Genomic DNA, 16540 nt, shown 5'->3' on the forward strand with positions numbered 1-16540 from the left:
ATGAAGTCACTGAATCAATGCTGGAGAAGATACGAGTGCTAAGCGTTACTTAGATGGATGTCATTAACAGAATAAAATACAATTAGGAATTGACTATTCAGAAATGTTAAACAGTGCAAGCCCAACCCCAAAGTTCATGCACCTATCCCAGGGGAAAATGTGGTTTAGAGCTAGTTCTTCTCATTGTTTTGGTTCGACCATAGACCTGAAATGTTGCTGCTTTGCTTCCCGTCTCCAAGGTCTCATTAGAACAGCAGGCGGTGGTTTATCAGCAAAACAAGCTCTAAAAAACACACTGTGCTACCTGCACGCAGACAAAATTAGGAACAACTTGGTTAATACAGCATAGTGTAACTCTTGGCAGCTAAAGAGCAAGATTCATCCCTCAGGAGTAGGCAGAGACGAAAACACAGCTAAAAGGAGAGTGAACTTTAGGTTAACATTTGCCAGGTGAACAAAAACATGACTCTAGATAATTTATTAAGGCCGCTCCATATGTGCTGGATGCGTAAAAAGGTACATTTGCTATTCATCATGGAGAGGCAATATGGTGTCAGTGCTGTGTTTTGTGCTGCTGGGTACAGATTTGTTTTTACCATTTCCAAGAATCGGTTATAGTCTTGAAACACATTTCTACTTAAAGTAAGACCGACTGGTTGTAAATAGACTGAATATCAGGTTATTTCTGACTATATGTGACTGAAGCAGAGTGTATTCACATAGTTGACCTATTTATATTAAATAGTGAGTTATTAGCATGGCTCGACCACATCTGTCAGTCCACTAAAACCAGATGGGACACTGACCATCAACCATGGTGCTAGGCATTAGAATAGCTTCCTTGATGTTGTTATTTGGTGTGGCGTTAACAAGTGGAAGATGTGGTCTGCTTCCATTTATTTTTTTAGACTCTTGCCGAGAGTACTTGCCAAAAACAGCCATGATGGGATACTTTCAAGGAAAAGCAGTTGATTTATAGACGAATGGATAAATGGGACAAATTGCGGTCTTTATGGGAAAACATTTTACCACCTACTGGGCTCTCATCACTGGCATCCAGTACGTTTTGGGATTGATTTTAGATGTCAGTGTTCGCATACAAATTCCTGAACGGACCACTAGCTATTGGCTGTCCAAAGAACGAGGCTGAAGCACTGGGGAAATTTTGGTTTTACAGCTGCAGCCCCTAAACTCTGAGAGAGCAGTCTGCCTCTGCACGTTACGCCGTCCCAGACACTGCCTGTTTTAGAATCTAAACACTAATTTTTATCCGTTTTACCCCGTTTGAGAGCTGCTGAGGTTTAAGAAGGTCGCAACACGAGAGCTGATGTAAAATCTGTTCATAAGATGCTAATTACAAAAGCTGCAGAGGAATATTTTCTCATTTGTTGCTAATCTAGTTCCTTTTCTCGTCCATCTGCATCAGAGGAGGACATTAATGTGATACATTCATTTAATCAGCATCGAGCTTTAGTGCATACTGTGATCATCATAAATGTTTGGTTTTTTCAAGATGTAATTACCCTTGATTTTCATGCATTTTTAAACTTACTACGTAGGCTATTAATTAAAGGCTTGGCACTGTTCCAGGGTTACAAGCCACAAGGACAAGATCAACTCCGTCATTGGCAAAAGAAAACACAATTACCCGTAAAACAAGACAACACCGAGCTTATTTTGTTTGCAAAACTAACTCCGGTGCTCCTGTTATTGGCGGCACTGAGGCTCTGTGAGTGCAAGTGTGTGTGTTTGTGTGAGTCACTGGGGGAGGGGGGGGGGATAAAAAAAATAAAAAATACATCAGACAGACCCCTGGAGCAGCTGTTGTCCCCGGTGTGCTCAATGTTTAACACACACAAACAGATATGCAGCATTTTCTTCTGCTTACACACACCGACACATGGATACGGCCTGCTACCTACTTTCTTTACCAACCTCCAATCTGTTTGTGTTTTTCAAATGTGTGCTTTAAAGCGAACGTGCACAGTTCATAAACCGAAACGCATATCCAGTACATTAATCCTCACAAAAGCCAAAATCAAAAGTTTCTTCTTCAGGGCGACTGCCTACCTGAAGACAGGACGCTCCGAAGAATTTTTTTTTCGTCTGTGTTTCGGGATCTTGGACATCATTTAGTGTTGGAATTAGGGCCCTAACACATCCAGAAGGCTCTGTGCATAAATTTAAACCATCCCTCTCCACATCTGCTCTGAACCCTGATCAGAACCACCCTCACCTCCACTTCCGCTCATTAGAAATCCTTAAGGGACTGCTCTTAAATACGTGTTCTCGAGGACTCTCTTCTGCTGCAAACACATCCACCAGATGTCTTTTTCTTCTGTATAAATCATCGCTTCATCCCTCGCCCCTCTTTAACCCTTATACTTCTGCCTCACCTCATTTCTCTGATTTGCTACCCCCACCTCTCTCTCTCTCTCAATCTCTGGTCTTCTCCCTTGGGGTCTGACGGACAGATGTGCAGCCTTGTCCTCGCCACACACACAAAAACACACTTCTGACCTCATTTCTCTAAGGAGCCCAGTTTAACAGTGGCAATGAAGAGAAAACAGCTGTACTGTACAAATTGAGAAAAGGAGTACCAAAGAAAAACAAGGAGATTCCTTCTATTATTTAAACCGCGCAGACTTAAACATTGAATGTGGAGCCTCTTAACATCTCCAGATTTGTCACATTTAAGCTGCAACCAGGAAATGCATGTTGTTTTAGCTTGAAAGTAGATTTACCGCTTTGTGGTTGCATGCCTTCGTTACGGTTTACTTTCACGTCTGTTCACACTTATATGATAAAGTATACTGTAAGTGGTGAAAACTATGAAGGAATTTGAGTTACAAACATTACCACATGGAGGTGACCTTTGACCTTTTGGATATAAAAATATCATCACTGCTTACAGAAGGCAGAGTAGGAAAACCCCAGAACAAGAACTAAGCATAACTGTATTTTATTGTGTTAGACATTCGTGTGAAATTATGTCATTATTAGCATATGACCTTAACCTTCGACCAAAATATCCTTAAATCCAAGTAAACATTTTCTCAAGATGATTTCACCCACACAAGAATGGGACCAATGGGACCACAGTCTTTATTTTAATTTTCTGCCAATACGCACTGTCAAGCAGTGTGCAAATGTGTAATCATGTATTATAATTCAAGTCTCATTGTCAGCAGAGTTCAGTTTGCAAACTTATCTGCAAGTTGATAGTGAGAGAGTCTCTTAATCTGTATGTGTGCACTAAATGTGTACAAAAATCTGTAATATTTGTACATGTATAACACATGATTTATGTGTCTGTAATTCAATCTGAATATGTACTTACAGAAAGCATCTGAGAATCTATTGTAGTAGTGACATGCTGCTGTAAAACTGCAACCACTGTGGCCAGGAAAGCCACTGCCACTTGGTACATTATGTAGGTTTCACATTGTGTAGTGAGCAGTAGCCTGGCAGCCTGAGCCCAGGGCAAAAGACCAAGAAGATGATTTAAAATAAGTAGGAAAACAATGAGCAACACATTTGAGAAGAATACTGCTGAAACAGAGATATTAGTTTTGGTTGAATGTGTTTACTCAGTTCAAGATTTGTCACTAACTTCCGAGCTATTGCTTCCAAGAACAGGAATAAACTTTCACGCTGTCGCCACAAGTGTTTTGTTCGTCATTTATTCATTGTCCAGCTCCTAAAACTGGAAGAGATTCACTTATTCTGTCTGTGAAACACAGTACAACAAGTACAAAGTGCAAAGAAACAGATATGTTCAAAAATACAGTTTGTACCAGATATTTAGTAACATGCATTTAAATGCCTGGGAACCACATGTACTAACATCACGCTAAAGACATTAACTGTTAAAGCATTTTATTTTATTCAGGTCTAAAGGCAGGACAGACCATGTCAATGGAAGCTCTTCTTCGGGCTCCTACTCATACCACAGCAAATTTATAATATGACATGAACATTTTTTAATTTATTTATTTGCTTCATTTTCCTGTTTTGAACATTGATCTCCCACAATGCATCGTTAATCTTGTAATCAATGTAAAAACTAAACTACTATTTTGTCAAATTGACATGAAATGAATCAGCTAATAATCTTCATCTAATTATTGATTTTGGTTATAGCAGGTGCACTGCACAACAGCCTCAAAATATGTGCAGATGTAACTTCAAGTGAGTTAAAAAATAAATGATAAGCTGCAACTAAAGAGCCTTGAGAGTGGGGGGATAAAAATGATTTCCTTGTGAAAATTAGTAACTGATCAATAAAATCATTGCTGTGCAATTACATGAAATTATGTGTTTCTTCTCTAAAACATATTTAAGATTAAATCCTGTTTATTTGTGACTTGAATGGACCCTAAGCCCCAAAACAACTCTTTTTCATCCTGATTGGTTTCATTTAAACCACGCTAAAATGATTCAATCATTTTTAAGGCATGGGCCAGACTGGGAGCAGGGCAGGTGCTGGTGTAGGTGTAGTTACAGTTGAGTGTGACTGTGCAAAAAGAAAAAAGAAAAAGATTATACAAGGAGAAAGTGTCTGAGTATGCCAAGAGCCAGAAGCAGGAATTAAATCCTCATTAAGACCTGGCACCACCACTACCACCACCACTTTCTCCTTGGATCTATGTGTGTGTGTTTGAGTCTGTACTGCAATAAAACTACTAGCATCAAAGGCGTTCGTCGAAATGTTCTTCTCCGGATATTAATATCAGACAGCCAATTATGTACAAGCAGAAACATGAAACAAAAAACACTACTACTGTTTATACCGATCCAGCATGTAACTAAGCATCTTTAAAAGTACAGCCAGGGGCCACAGACTTAACTTCGCTGCAGAAAGGCCAACACTGCACCATACAAAAGTAAATGTTTCATTTATTAATTGTGTTAATCTAAGAAATGGTGAAATGGCACAATGGAATAGTTAAATTCCTAAAGTCTACCAAAATATCAGCAGATAATCTTCAGTAAAACTACAACTTTTAGTTTTTATGCAGTTTTTATATTGATCAAAGAAGGTGTAGCATGTTCATTTGTGAGTTTAACTTGTGCTGGTAGGTGGGTTTTACGCAGAGCTAACCAGATACCTTCTCTAACTCGGCAAGAAAAAAAAAAAAAAACAATTAAGCATGTTTCCCAAAATTTCAAAGTATTCCTTTAACGTCTAATAATTGATCAGACACAATATTATTTATATTAAAGATATAATCCTTCAGATTAGTGCTAATTGCCATTATAATCATTTTTACAGTCCCACTTGTTACAGTTGAATTAAACACGCGGTGATACAATCCAATTAGTTTAGTGTTTCAATAAACAGCCAATCTGGAAATAAATACTCCGACGCTTAACGGAGGCACTGATAGCACTACAAGGTTAAATAAATTAAAAACACAGAAGATGCCCAAAACGTTTACAAGAAAAGAAAAAAAAAAAAGAAACTGACCAGTCACTGAGGTGAATATTTTCCATCTCTCATTAACACTCACTCACACAGTCACACATTTAATTATAAGCACATGGACAGCAGAGCATGCACGGGCTACTTTAACGACCAGGACAGGTTACTGACTGCCTGTGTGTTTGAAATCTAACTGACCTGCAGCCCAGCTGTCTCTGAATTCATTCATCTACTTATAAAATAAAAACAAAAGCTTAAGGCTAGACGTGTGTCTCTAATGTTTTTTTTACTGTATTTCCGTCCACTCCAGACTTGATTTCATACAGTATGTATCAACAGGGCAGGCCGCACTACGATCTGTGCAAACATGCGACACAGTTTACCTGATGAGAGAGGAAGGGAGAGTGTTGTGACTGCAGCGAAGTTGTGTTCAACAGAAGCAGCAACGTAGCTACATGCTAGAAGAAACTGATAAATATTTCACAGCACGAGTGCAAATAGACTATTCCCTCTCTTTTACATGTGTGTGTGTTCTTCAGGTGGAAACAGCCTGTATTATTAATGGTTGGTTTTCAGGTTATGAAACTCTGTGATTACATTTGGTCCACGCAGCATCTACAGTATGTGTGACGCTGTTAGGGAAGATGCAGCTAAAAAAAATAAAAAAATCATCTTTAAGCCGAAGACAAACATGATGTTGAGCAGTTCTTGTACTGTAGCTCTGTTGACGGCTGTTCAGGCTGAGCGTTGAAGCAATCCTGCTAAATATTTGAAGACTGTAAAAGTACTGGTGGCATCCCTGTTTCCATTCAGCAGTGGTGGTCCGCAACAGCTAGAAAACTACTGAATTTACAGAATAGACCTCAATACCTCCAGCAAAATGCATCTGCAAAACCTTGCATTTAGTGCGGCGTGCCAACTGTGCGTAATGTTCAGCAACAGCTCGCTTTGAGTCAAGCTCTACTGTAAATGTAATTCGCTGACACCTGGAGTAAAGCAATTAATACAAAGCTCACAGGCAAATTCTTTCCCTTTCTCTCTCCCCCATCACTCTCTCTCTCTCTGCCGCTTTCCTTCTGCGCTCATAACAGGAAGCTTTCAGCAGAATACACCGCTCTCTTTAATAATTTGTATTCGTGTGTCATCGCGCTGGCACTTTTGGCTCTCAGATACGGCCGCAGATCCAACACTGAGCGCACTGAAAAACTTCACAGCTGAAATGCACTGAAACAAGCAAGTCCAAAAGCAAGTTATCGGCAAAAGAATCGGCCGACAGGAAAAGACAGAGACACGTGCAAAATGTTACAACAATAGTAAAACGTGAGCAGCAGTCTGAAAGAGCAAGGTGCGTTAGTGTCTCACAGGGCTCTAATGGGCGAGGCATGCACAGACCCTTCATACATAGGCAAAAGAAACCCTGAATGTAATTGTTTTTGCATTACTTTACAGTCATTTTGTGACCTTTTTTTTTTTTATCTCTTTGTGGTTGTTTTGTGTCTTTTGTGGTCTTGTGATTAACTTTCCTAAAAGAAAGGTGAACAAACTGAAATGAAATGACCACTCTGTCCCATGGGACTGTGCACAGACGGTCTGTTCAGAAGTAATCCATCCACATTCATACACCTGCTCAAACACATGCACACACATCCTGAGGCTGACGATATGTTCAGCAAAGTTGAGCAGCAACAACCTGTTTGGCACTGAGATGGCTCCTCCTGCCTTTCTCCACCATCTCTGCAGGAGAGGCGAGCTTCAAGTCTTCAAAGTCCGTGTTTTTATGTTTATTTTTATGTTTGTATGTTGGAGAAGTGTGTCTGCCGTCACCATGAGTCAGTGTGGGTGTCGAACAGTCTTTATTCCCACCGCTGCGTCAGAACAGTTGAAGTAACACCTCAGGTCCCCAGTCCATGGCAGTCTGAACCACAGCGAACACGGCTGCCCCGAGCGTGGCGGACAACCCCCACACCGCCACCTTTACCATCCTGTTCCCGTTCTGCCACAGCGGGCCTGCGTCCCCTGTCAGAGCCGCGTCCAGGCCTGTATGCCAAGAGGCAACGAGCACAGAACAAGGAGGAGGGGTCAGACTGAGAGGAGCACAGACACGGAGGGGTCCAAAGGATTCATAATTGTCATGGCTGAACGAAAGGATTAAGCTGCATTTTGTAGGGGGATTGAAAACAAGTGGGGATCAAGAAATGTCAAAACACCAGGAATAGAAACAAAAAGGGGGAAGATATCACAATCAATATTATATAAAAAGCAGCACACTTTAATTAAAGTAGAATTAAGCTGAGTCTCAAGTGTAGTGTAGTATAACAATCTCGAGATGGTTATGAATGTAACTCGGGTTCTATGAATTCACAGAATCTGGTGGTCACAAATAATAAAATCAAATCTATCAAATATTTTTGATGCTCCAGGTAAAAATAAAAATAATAAATCTGCCATTAGGAGGAAGGATGACAGCCTAGAAACAGACAGAAAGCCACTAATGGTGAGCACAACACATATAACCACTGCTGTGGCTTTTTCTTGTTGAAGACTGTTGCAATACGTATTAACCAAGTATCAGCAGTGTTTTACATAGTTACTCTCAGTGCCAAAAAAGGGAATCAAAAGTTCTGCACCATATTTTTAAATAACATCCATAAAAGAGAGGGTGAGTCAAAACTTTTTAGCAGCAAGTTTGAGAGAAATTGAACCGAAGAAAACAAATAATGTTTTACATCTTTACAATCAGACTGAGCAGAGGTTGAATTGCTCAATTGAGTTATCCAATCCCTGGCTGGTTGACACTTTCCAGAGTTTGGAACCTGTAATTACACCAAACAACACAGACTTTGTGGTCCAAAGTCTGTGTGTTATTGCACCATTTCTTGTGAATCCTTTCTGGTTGCATGCAAATTAAATCATGCACAAAAACGGTGCATTAAAAAATACTTTGACAAAATAGTTTCAGCTCATTTACTAGCTGTATTCAGAGATCTACGCCTGCCACTGGTGAAAAGGTTTTGCAAAATCTAGCCTTTAAGTTTTCACACTCAATAAAAACCACTACAGCTTTGAGAGATCATTTGAGAATAGAAATAGACTGACGTGCTTGTTGACTCCAGTTCATTGTCTGCTGCAGTGAAATTGCGAGGTTCTATAGATCAGGCCTCTGTCTGTCTATTATATACTTAATTTTCCTCCTAATTGAATGTTGATGAAACTGCAGGGAATTATCTGGTTCAGATTTAATATTACACTGTTTGGCCTGGGGGAAACGCTGCAACATATTTTTGATTGCCTGTACATCACAGACAATAAGTCAGAGGCAGCTGATCAGATTTTCACCAAACCTACGGGAATACTGCATCTCTTTGTTCTGCTCTGGCATATTTAAATTTACACTTGATTGGTCTGATGGGGGTGCTACAACATTTGTTTACTTGTTATTGATTGGCCCAAAGGGGGGCAGTGTTTGTGGGGGATGACATATTTACTGTTGCCTCGTTTTGAAGAATTATGTTCCATGTAGAGTAGCAAAAGTGCAAGCAATGGAGGATCCATCATTTAGATTAGATGGGATTTTTTTTTTTAACTATCTCACTGTCGAGACTAATTTTTGAAACTTCAAAGACTGTGCTACAAGATTTCGCCTCTGCTTCATTCATCTACAAGTGCGTGCGCGCTGTCAGTGTGTGTGCAGTCCTCCCTCAGAGTAAGTAATAAGATTACAGGGACTATTTTTACCGTGTCTGGAGGTGGTGGAGCCCTGGGCCTTGGTGAGGCGTTGGAGAACAGAGTCAGGCCTCTGGTGGAGGGTGGAGAGCTGAAACGCCTGGAAGGTGCTGATGGACAGGCTGACGAAAGAAAACAGGAGGAAAGACGGATGGAGGAGGAGAGTTAGTTGGCGATGGAGAACAGAGTCAGGTCTAGAGTGAAGCATGAACAGCTGGAGTGATGGATAAAGTGATGGATAAAGACGGGTGAGGCAGAAAGTGGGATAAAGTTTTAGAGAGCTGCTAACTCTGTAGTTCTTGTGTATAGCAAGCTAAGGGAGTGGTGTACTGTGGGACATCAGTGTCTTGCAGTGTGTCAGTGAAGGCCTTGAGTCACTTCCTGCCTTAAACAATGACTGTAGTTCTATATTTAAGGACACTAACAGGATGAAAAACAAAGAGCGGGTGTGTTAACATGTTCCTTTATATTATTAAGGATATAGAAAGGTGAATACACACGCTAACTGGTCTGTCTGCGTTAGCTGCACCACTGGATGATGAAGTAAGGATGTGCTTTTAGAGCACCCCCTCTTGGTTACTGAAGGTCACTACTGACCCACAAGTTATGTGGTAAACTCTTGCATTGGAGTCATGATTATTGTTTGACAAACTATTTCGATTCAATAATTCTGACAACAGATAAATTATTTAAACCACTTATTTCAGACAAAAATCTTAAGAGTCCTTATTTCTAGCTTCGTAAATGTGTTGCTAGTCGGGTAAAACAAGTAATCTGAAGACTAATTTTTTGAGTTAGGTGTTGTGAATAAAGAGTCAAACGTATTTATTTTAAACTCAAACTTACATTTAGTTGAGCCCATAGCCTGTAGACGTCAAGTGCCAATTACTTCCCATTTCTGCTGAATTCCTGAAGTTGTATTACCTAACGAACCATTTTCTTTCCTCACCTCTTGCGATATTGCAGCGCTGCCCGCTTGGCGAGTAAAGCTGGAGGGTAGCGGTCGAACAGTTCTTGGGCTTGGCCAATCAGAAGTTCATATGGGAGATCCTGGGGGATGCGGGACAGGAGGTGGTGGACCATGGCCATGTCGCACTCTGTCTGCTTCACCTCTTTCTCTCTGTGTAACACGATCTGGGGAGGAAGGAGATCATTCTGGTTAAACATTAGAATCAGATTCTGCTTATTATTGTATATTAGCACAGAGTGTGGCACAGTGATTGCACAGCAGAGAAATACGCAGATGAGGAGTTAAACCCCCATGCTGTGCGCTGTACTCAGCCTTGGAGGAAACATGAACCTCATCCTACTTTGTTGTTTCACACACTTCAAACAGAGCTCTCCCTTTGCCCAACCCCTACACACACACGCACGCACACACACATCCTCAACTCCAAATTAATACTAATCATAATGCGCAAACTCTTCAGTTAAAAAAGGCCTCCTAATATACAAATGAACGGCGCGAAAAATAGTCAGTGTGAGCAGACGGAAGACATAAGAGTCTGCTCCAGAGAGAAAAAAAATGAAAAAGTCTAAATGTTTCCCCACTGTAATCTGTCTGTGTCTTTCTTACTAAAGCTCTCACACAGAGAGCTCCCCTCCTGATGCAGCCCTCATCCTTTTCATTCTCCTTCCTCTTTAATCCCTCCTTCCGCATCCCCCTTTCTCTTTCTCATCTGTTCATTAAAAGCTGCTCTGCCTCGCTGTGTGTATGGCAACGTGTATTCATGTTTCCTGGATTACTGACAAAACAAGCTCACTGGCTCTCGCTCATTTCCTGTTGGCGGTGTTGCTCTCTTACCGTGGCAGCGAGGTAGATGGGCATCAACGGATGAGAACCCAGGAAGAAGTCGTAGAGTCTCAGGGTGTGCTTGAACTCTGAAAGGACGTGTCCGTACCAGGTGATGAGCCAAGAAAGTGCAAAGATGGTGCCAACCTCCGCTCTGAAAAGAAAAGGCAAACAAAGACAGGTCAGCAACTACTTGTATTTATTCCATTTGAGTTTTTATTAATTAAATATCAGGCTTGGTGAGCTTTTAACACTTTAGACAGGTTGTCAGCACAACACATAGAGGCAAACAAACATTCCCACTACGCCTATGGCCAACTTAGATTCAGTCAATTATCCTAACACACGTGTCTTTGGACTGTGGGAGGAAGCTGGAGCTCCCAGATAAAGCCATGCAGGGACATGTAAGCTCCACACGGACAGGTCCCAGATGGGTTTGAACATAAATAAATAAAAACTAAGACAGAGAAAATCATTTTAAAGGCATGTCTGAGGTCAGTTGGTGAAAAAGACAGAATCATCCAAGACAAATGACCCGTTTTGAACAGAGACAGAAGAGTTAGGACATTATCAAGTGATAATTCTTCTACACTTTGTTCTCAACTGATGCCATGTGGCTGAAAGCTTAGTAAAAAGAAACCTACTCCACACTCTCCATTGGATTCTTTTGTGCTGACACACACAGGTAGTTATCTTTGACAGATGACAGACGTCGGACAGAAACATTAAGGGAGGAAGATGGATGAGCGCTGCAGGAGGGGAGTGACAAATGAAAAGACATCAGTGGGAGTGATGGACAGAGGGAGGGGGGAGAAGAGAAGGAGCAAAGGGCGAGGAGCATGTGCGATGGGAGATACAATGAAGTGAAAATAGCGGAACAAGAAAGAAAGGGAAGCAGGGGAAAGAGTGGAGAATAAACAAGTTAGGAAGGCACACCAGGGGAGGAGGAAGTGCCCACTACAAAGAATGGTCCAAACTTTGAAGTGGCTGTTTATCCAGACGTCTTTCTCCAAGTGCATTATCTTGTCTTTCTGTGTTTACATGAGCGCGTGTGTAAGTAGACAGGTGGTCTGTAAATACGGAGGTTGACAGCACGGCATCAATTATAAACAGGCAACCAGACAGCAAAGGTAGTGCAGATACACACAGGCAGACAATGCTTTAATGGACAACCCATTGACTCGCTGCACACATCAGCGTTAGCCTACGGTAGCTAGTTGTATCTCCACATGCACGTTTTTTTTTTAATTAAATAAACTAAAATGTTTCATCTTTTTTGACTGATTTCACTGCAGGACCTCACAATTATAGGTAAATGTGTTGCACAAACGGGTGGGACAGACAGGCATCGAAAACAGCTGTTGGACCATCTGACACTGAAACTTCCTAGCGAAACCACAAGTGATGCATTTTCAGGATAATTTTATTTCAGTAACAAATCACTCAGCCCCATTCTCCCTGTGAAGCTTACAGGTGAAAGTCGACCCTGTGGCGCCCCCTAGTGTCTGTTACTTCTAAAGGTGCGTGTTTACCTGACCATGAAGTCGTGTAATTCTAAATCCACTTGTTCCAATATAGGCATCAGATAGTTTAAAATGTGTTTGGTGCTGTCCATGGTAGGATCCATGAAATCCCTACAGACAGAGAAGACAATTAAATATGAAAAAATAAAAAATATTTAAGATGATTTCATTCAAAATTCTTAAGCTGTTAAGCAGAAAAAAAAGAAAGAAAGTACAACCTGAGGTGATAATTGGACAGCGTGTCCAGCATGGCGAGGGCCATCCGCTTCCCAACGACCAGCAGCAGCGTAACGGCCACGTCATGGTAGCCTTGGTAGTAGTGAAGCTGGGGGTTGCGCTTCAAAACCTCCAGTATGATGTCAATCAGTTGCTCTTGAAGCACTGCTCTCTCTGTGGCCGGCATACCTAAGAGAGTGAAGGAAAAATAGATTTATCACATCTGCAAAATGGCTTGGCATGCTAATTCAAAGCATGAACATGTGGATAAACATAATCTTTCCAGAAGTATAGCCTGAGAGAGATTTACATACACAAAAGGTAAGTCTTTTAACAGAGGTGGACAACACAGAAGAAATCAGCAATAGATCCTCAAACAAAATGAAGCAGCTGAAATGGCTATCTTAGAGTCACACTGGACAAAAAAAATAGAAAAAGGAGTAACTAAAGACTAGCATTAGTAAACTTAAAGGAGTCAATGTTCTCCAAGGTATTTGTTCAACCCATCGTGTACGACTCTTCCTGCTTCTTCAACGTGCTCTCTGCCACAAACTGGGCCAAATGTATGCATATAAACAACAATGCTGCCAAAACAATAGGCTTCACGCAATAACCTTATCATAACTCAAGTATAAAGCCATCACACACATCGTGGTCACTGCAAAGGGTAACACACAAACTCTTAATTCACCGGTCTGCCCTCAAGATACAGGTACAGGTACCCTCGAATGCAAAAAGGCTCGCTTTAGCAAAAGCCTGGTCCATGTTGCCGATTTCTTGTTGCTGTTGTTGCATGTTATGTTATACCTCAGATTTTTGTGCACCGCTGTACTTTAACTGTGTTTCCCCGTTTGTTAATGACATGCAAAGTCGACGTACAGACTGGGAAACCAATATCCACTGTGCGACAATAAAGTCTAAGAAAAAAAAGCTAATGTCATGAACCCAGCTTTTCCTCACTGCAGCGTGACGATAGATTGAAAACATGGGATATAGGCGATAGTTACAAAACACGGGATATTTTTTCTCTTCTGCCATGTGCATGTGATTTTTGCTGTCAAGGCAGATAATAAAAGTCGTCTCTGGTGAAGCTTTAACTCAGTTCATTAGTTGCTTTGCCAGATAACTCGCATGCTGCTGTGAGTACAGATGTACAGTCTGATAAATGCTAAGCTATGCTGCAATCTTTAGAGATAACACACACGTCATACACATGTCACACACACACACACACACACTGAGCCACCTTTAGGGAACCTTTTCATAGACCTCCTGACATCCAGCAGTACTTGGTTGTAGTCCTTGTGGTTCTCCCTTACATCCCGACCTACAACATAAGACATGTCGTGGTTATTACTGTTATTAGTAACACACAGAATTATATAGGACTAATTGAAAAGTTAATATCACAATGAATGAATGTGGTTTTACTAACCAGGCTTATGTGGTAGATCATACACGTTTATGTTCAGGAGTTTGGGCCACACTTTTCTCCTAAGCTCATCAGTCAGCAGTCCTCCTTTACTCGCCGCTGCTCTCCTCAGGGTCTCGATGTCCACCGGATCCCTGTCCATTTAAAAGCCACAGTTGTACAGCGTTCAGTGCCAGTTCAGTGTCCCAGTTCTGAAATCCTACCTCTCATTTAAAAATAAAGTAGAAATACTAAGATCCTTATTTTGTTTTTAACCTATAAAAATAACTAACTTTCTAAGATTTCTCTCATAATTCTTGTCTTGATTTCAGGCTGTGTAAGAAAGCGCTGCGACACATTAGATAACAATATTGCTTGTATTAAATCCTTTAACCTCCTCCTTTTTTTATATATATATATATATATATATATATATATATATATTCTCAATCCTTTGCCTCTCCCGTCTTCTCTCCACATCTGTCTGACACTGTGGTATTTGTCCCGCACTGAATGCAGCGTGATAGGTGTCCACATTCCTAAGTGGACTAGACAAAGAAAACTGTTGTTTTTGTTCTTGTGCAATTAGTCTAGCTGAGTTTGCATAAGCTTTTCTGTACTATTCCTCATTTAGTCCCTGCGACCTCCTAACACTAAAATCCTCCTGAACCCTGTAACCATATTCCTCTGAGAACATGTGAGTAATCTCTGTATGTGAAAGTATCTTAGCATGGAGTTAATGAAGGCCTCTGCATATAATAAACATGTGTTGAGTAGTTGTAGCGCTAAAAGGACTTTAGCATAATGGAAAACGTGAACAATTTTTAGTAAAGAAAGCTTATCAAAGCTTAAGCTCCAGTGTCATTCATTCTTGTGTTTGCAGTTGTATTTCCCCACTGGATCAAGACACTTACACTTACGCTCTAAAGCACATCAAGCTAATAGACAGACAGAATACAACTGGTTATATTGTTTTAACCTGATCAAAGCCTGATGGATCGTAATGAGCTTCTGTTTCCTCCCACAGTCTGGTTCTGTAACGGAGAGAGACACGTGAATGAGAGACAATAGAGAGTCAAAGCAGGACGGACAGAGGAGACACAAAGTGCAATGAAAAGATTGAAAGAGAAACAGAAAGACGGGACATGAAGGGGAAGATGGTAAAGAGGGGAAAGAGCAATGGGCAATCAAATATCACAAAGTGGCACTGTTTTATTCAAACCTAATGTATTTCTTGCCAACAAAGTCTTTACAATGAACCAATTAGTGATCATCTATGCACTGAGTACTGTAATGTCGTGGAAGGTTGAACTACATGCTGAAAGATGAATGAATATTAATAGCTGTAGCCCAGGGGAGTAACAGGACCATTTCCGTCTCTCCTCTGTCTGGCTGTCAGCTGTAATCTGCCAAGGTGTCCAAGTTTCCAAACTGGCTGACAGGCTGCCACGCAAGCAGCATTCAGAGATATGTAGCTGAAGCTAACTCCCACAAAGCCGTGTAAACAAAGTGGCAGTGGGTGGTGAGATGCATTGTCTAGTTATGTCAGCTCCCTCCCTGCAGTAACAACATTAGATTCAATTAGATTTCACGTCAGGTTTCTGTCCTTACGCACACATATAACCGACATACCGCTATAAGAAAAATATAGAGGGTGGTTTGAATGAAGGAAGAATTGTGTTACTAAATGAACGTCTCGTGTAGTTTTATTTAAACACTAACGTTAGCTGTCTGCGGCTCACTTACCTCTTGTGACAGGTCCATTCCCATTCACCTCAACTCCTCCGTTTTGTTTCTTCCTCTTGAGTCTCTTCATTCCCTTTAAAAACTAACCAACCAAACGAATGAGGACGTTTTTATTGTACCATGGGCAAATTATTGAATTAAAAAGACGACTCTAAACAGGTAAAAACAGAGACAATATCTGCCACAGCGACAAAGCTTCCCTCAACAGCTGTCGCCGACAGACCCAACCTAGTGTTCCAGCAAACTGCTGCGTTCTAATTGGTCGGAAATGACACGTGACTGGGTGCGCGTACACTATTGGTTTACAGTGGACTTGCACTGCAACCCAACTAGGTTGCAGATTTGTAGTCTTGATTGACAGCGCTTCCTTTCCACTGGCTATAGTTCCTTTCAGACCTGGGTAAAATGATCAAATGGACAACAGTGTTAGTGGTTTTTAAGGCATTTTTTGTCGACACTTAAGATACTTAAATGAAAGCCTATAATCACAATAATAACAGTGATTTTATGCACATAGCACATGCTGAACAATACGTAAAACTACAACATCTTAAAATATATTCTATTAATGTCACCAATAGTCAGTTGAATAGTTAATAATATTGATCAACTTTACATATTGCATTTATATATCTGCATTGTGACTGCATTGCATGGGATTTAGTTAAATTAGCCAAACCATGATTTTGGTAAATAAGCAAATC

General features: G+C 40.8%; 1 protein-coding gene across 1 annotated transcript; it reads right to left on the bottom strand.

The window, feature by feature from the left end:
* Positions 1-3011: 3011 nt before the first annotated feature.
* On the bottom strand, positions 3012-16091 carry LOC311501554 (TBC1 domain family member 20). Its single transcript, XM_084563440.1, has 10 exons — positions 15837-16091; positions 15070-15124; positions 14115-14245; positions 13926-14006; positions 12682-12868; positions 12473-12574; positions 10953-11094; positions 10098-10282; positions 9161-9270; positions 3012-7462 (listed from the first exon to the last, which is right to left on the bottom strand). The coding sequence occupies exons 1-10, from the start codon at positions 15904-15906 to the stop codon at positions 7296-7298; spliced, it is 1230 nt and encodes a 409-aa protein (XP_084419566.1). The 5' UTR covers positions 15907-16091; the 3' UTR covers positions 3012-7295.
* Between the last annotated feature and the right edge of the window lie 449 nt (positions 16092-16540).

The sequence above is a fragment of the Chelon labrosus genome, assembly GCF_963514085.1.
Source record: "Chelon labrosus genome assembly, chromosome: 16".
NCBI classification, from domain to species: domain Eukaryota; kingdom Metazoa; phylum Chordata; class Actinopteri; order Mugiliformes; family Mugilidae; genus Chelon; species Chelon labrosus.

What these genes read in the sequence shown, in the direction of transcription:
- LOC311501554 (XM_084563440.1), bottom strand. Translation starts at nt 15,906, where the DNA reads ATGAAGAGACTCAAGAGGAAGAAACAAAACGGAGGAGTTGAGGTGAAT. An exon ending in TGATCTACCACATAAGCCTG is followed by an intron (nt 14,007 to 14,114) that starts GTTAGTAAAACC and finishes CTTATGTTGTAG; the next exon opens with GTCGGGATGTAAGGGAGAAC. An exon ending in CCATCTACCTCGCTGCCACG is followed by an intron (nt 10,283 to 10,952) that starts GTAAGAGAGCAA and finishes CTTCCTCCCCAG; the next exon opens with ATCGTGTTACACAGAGAGAA.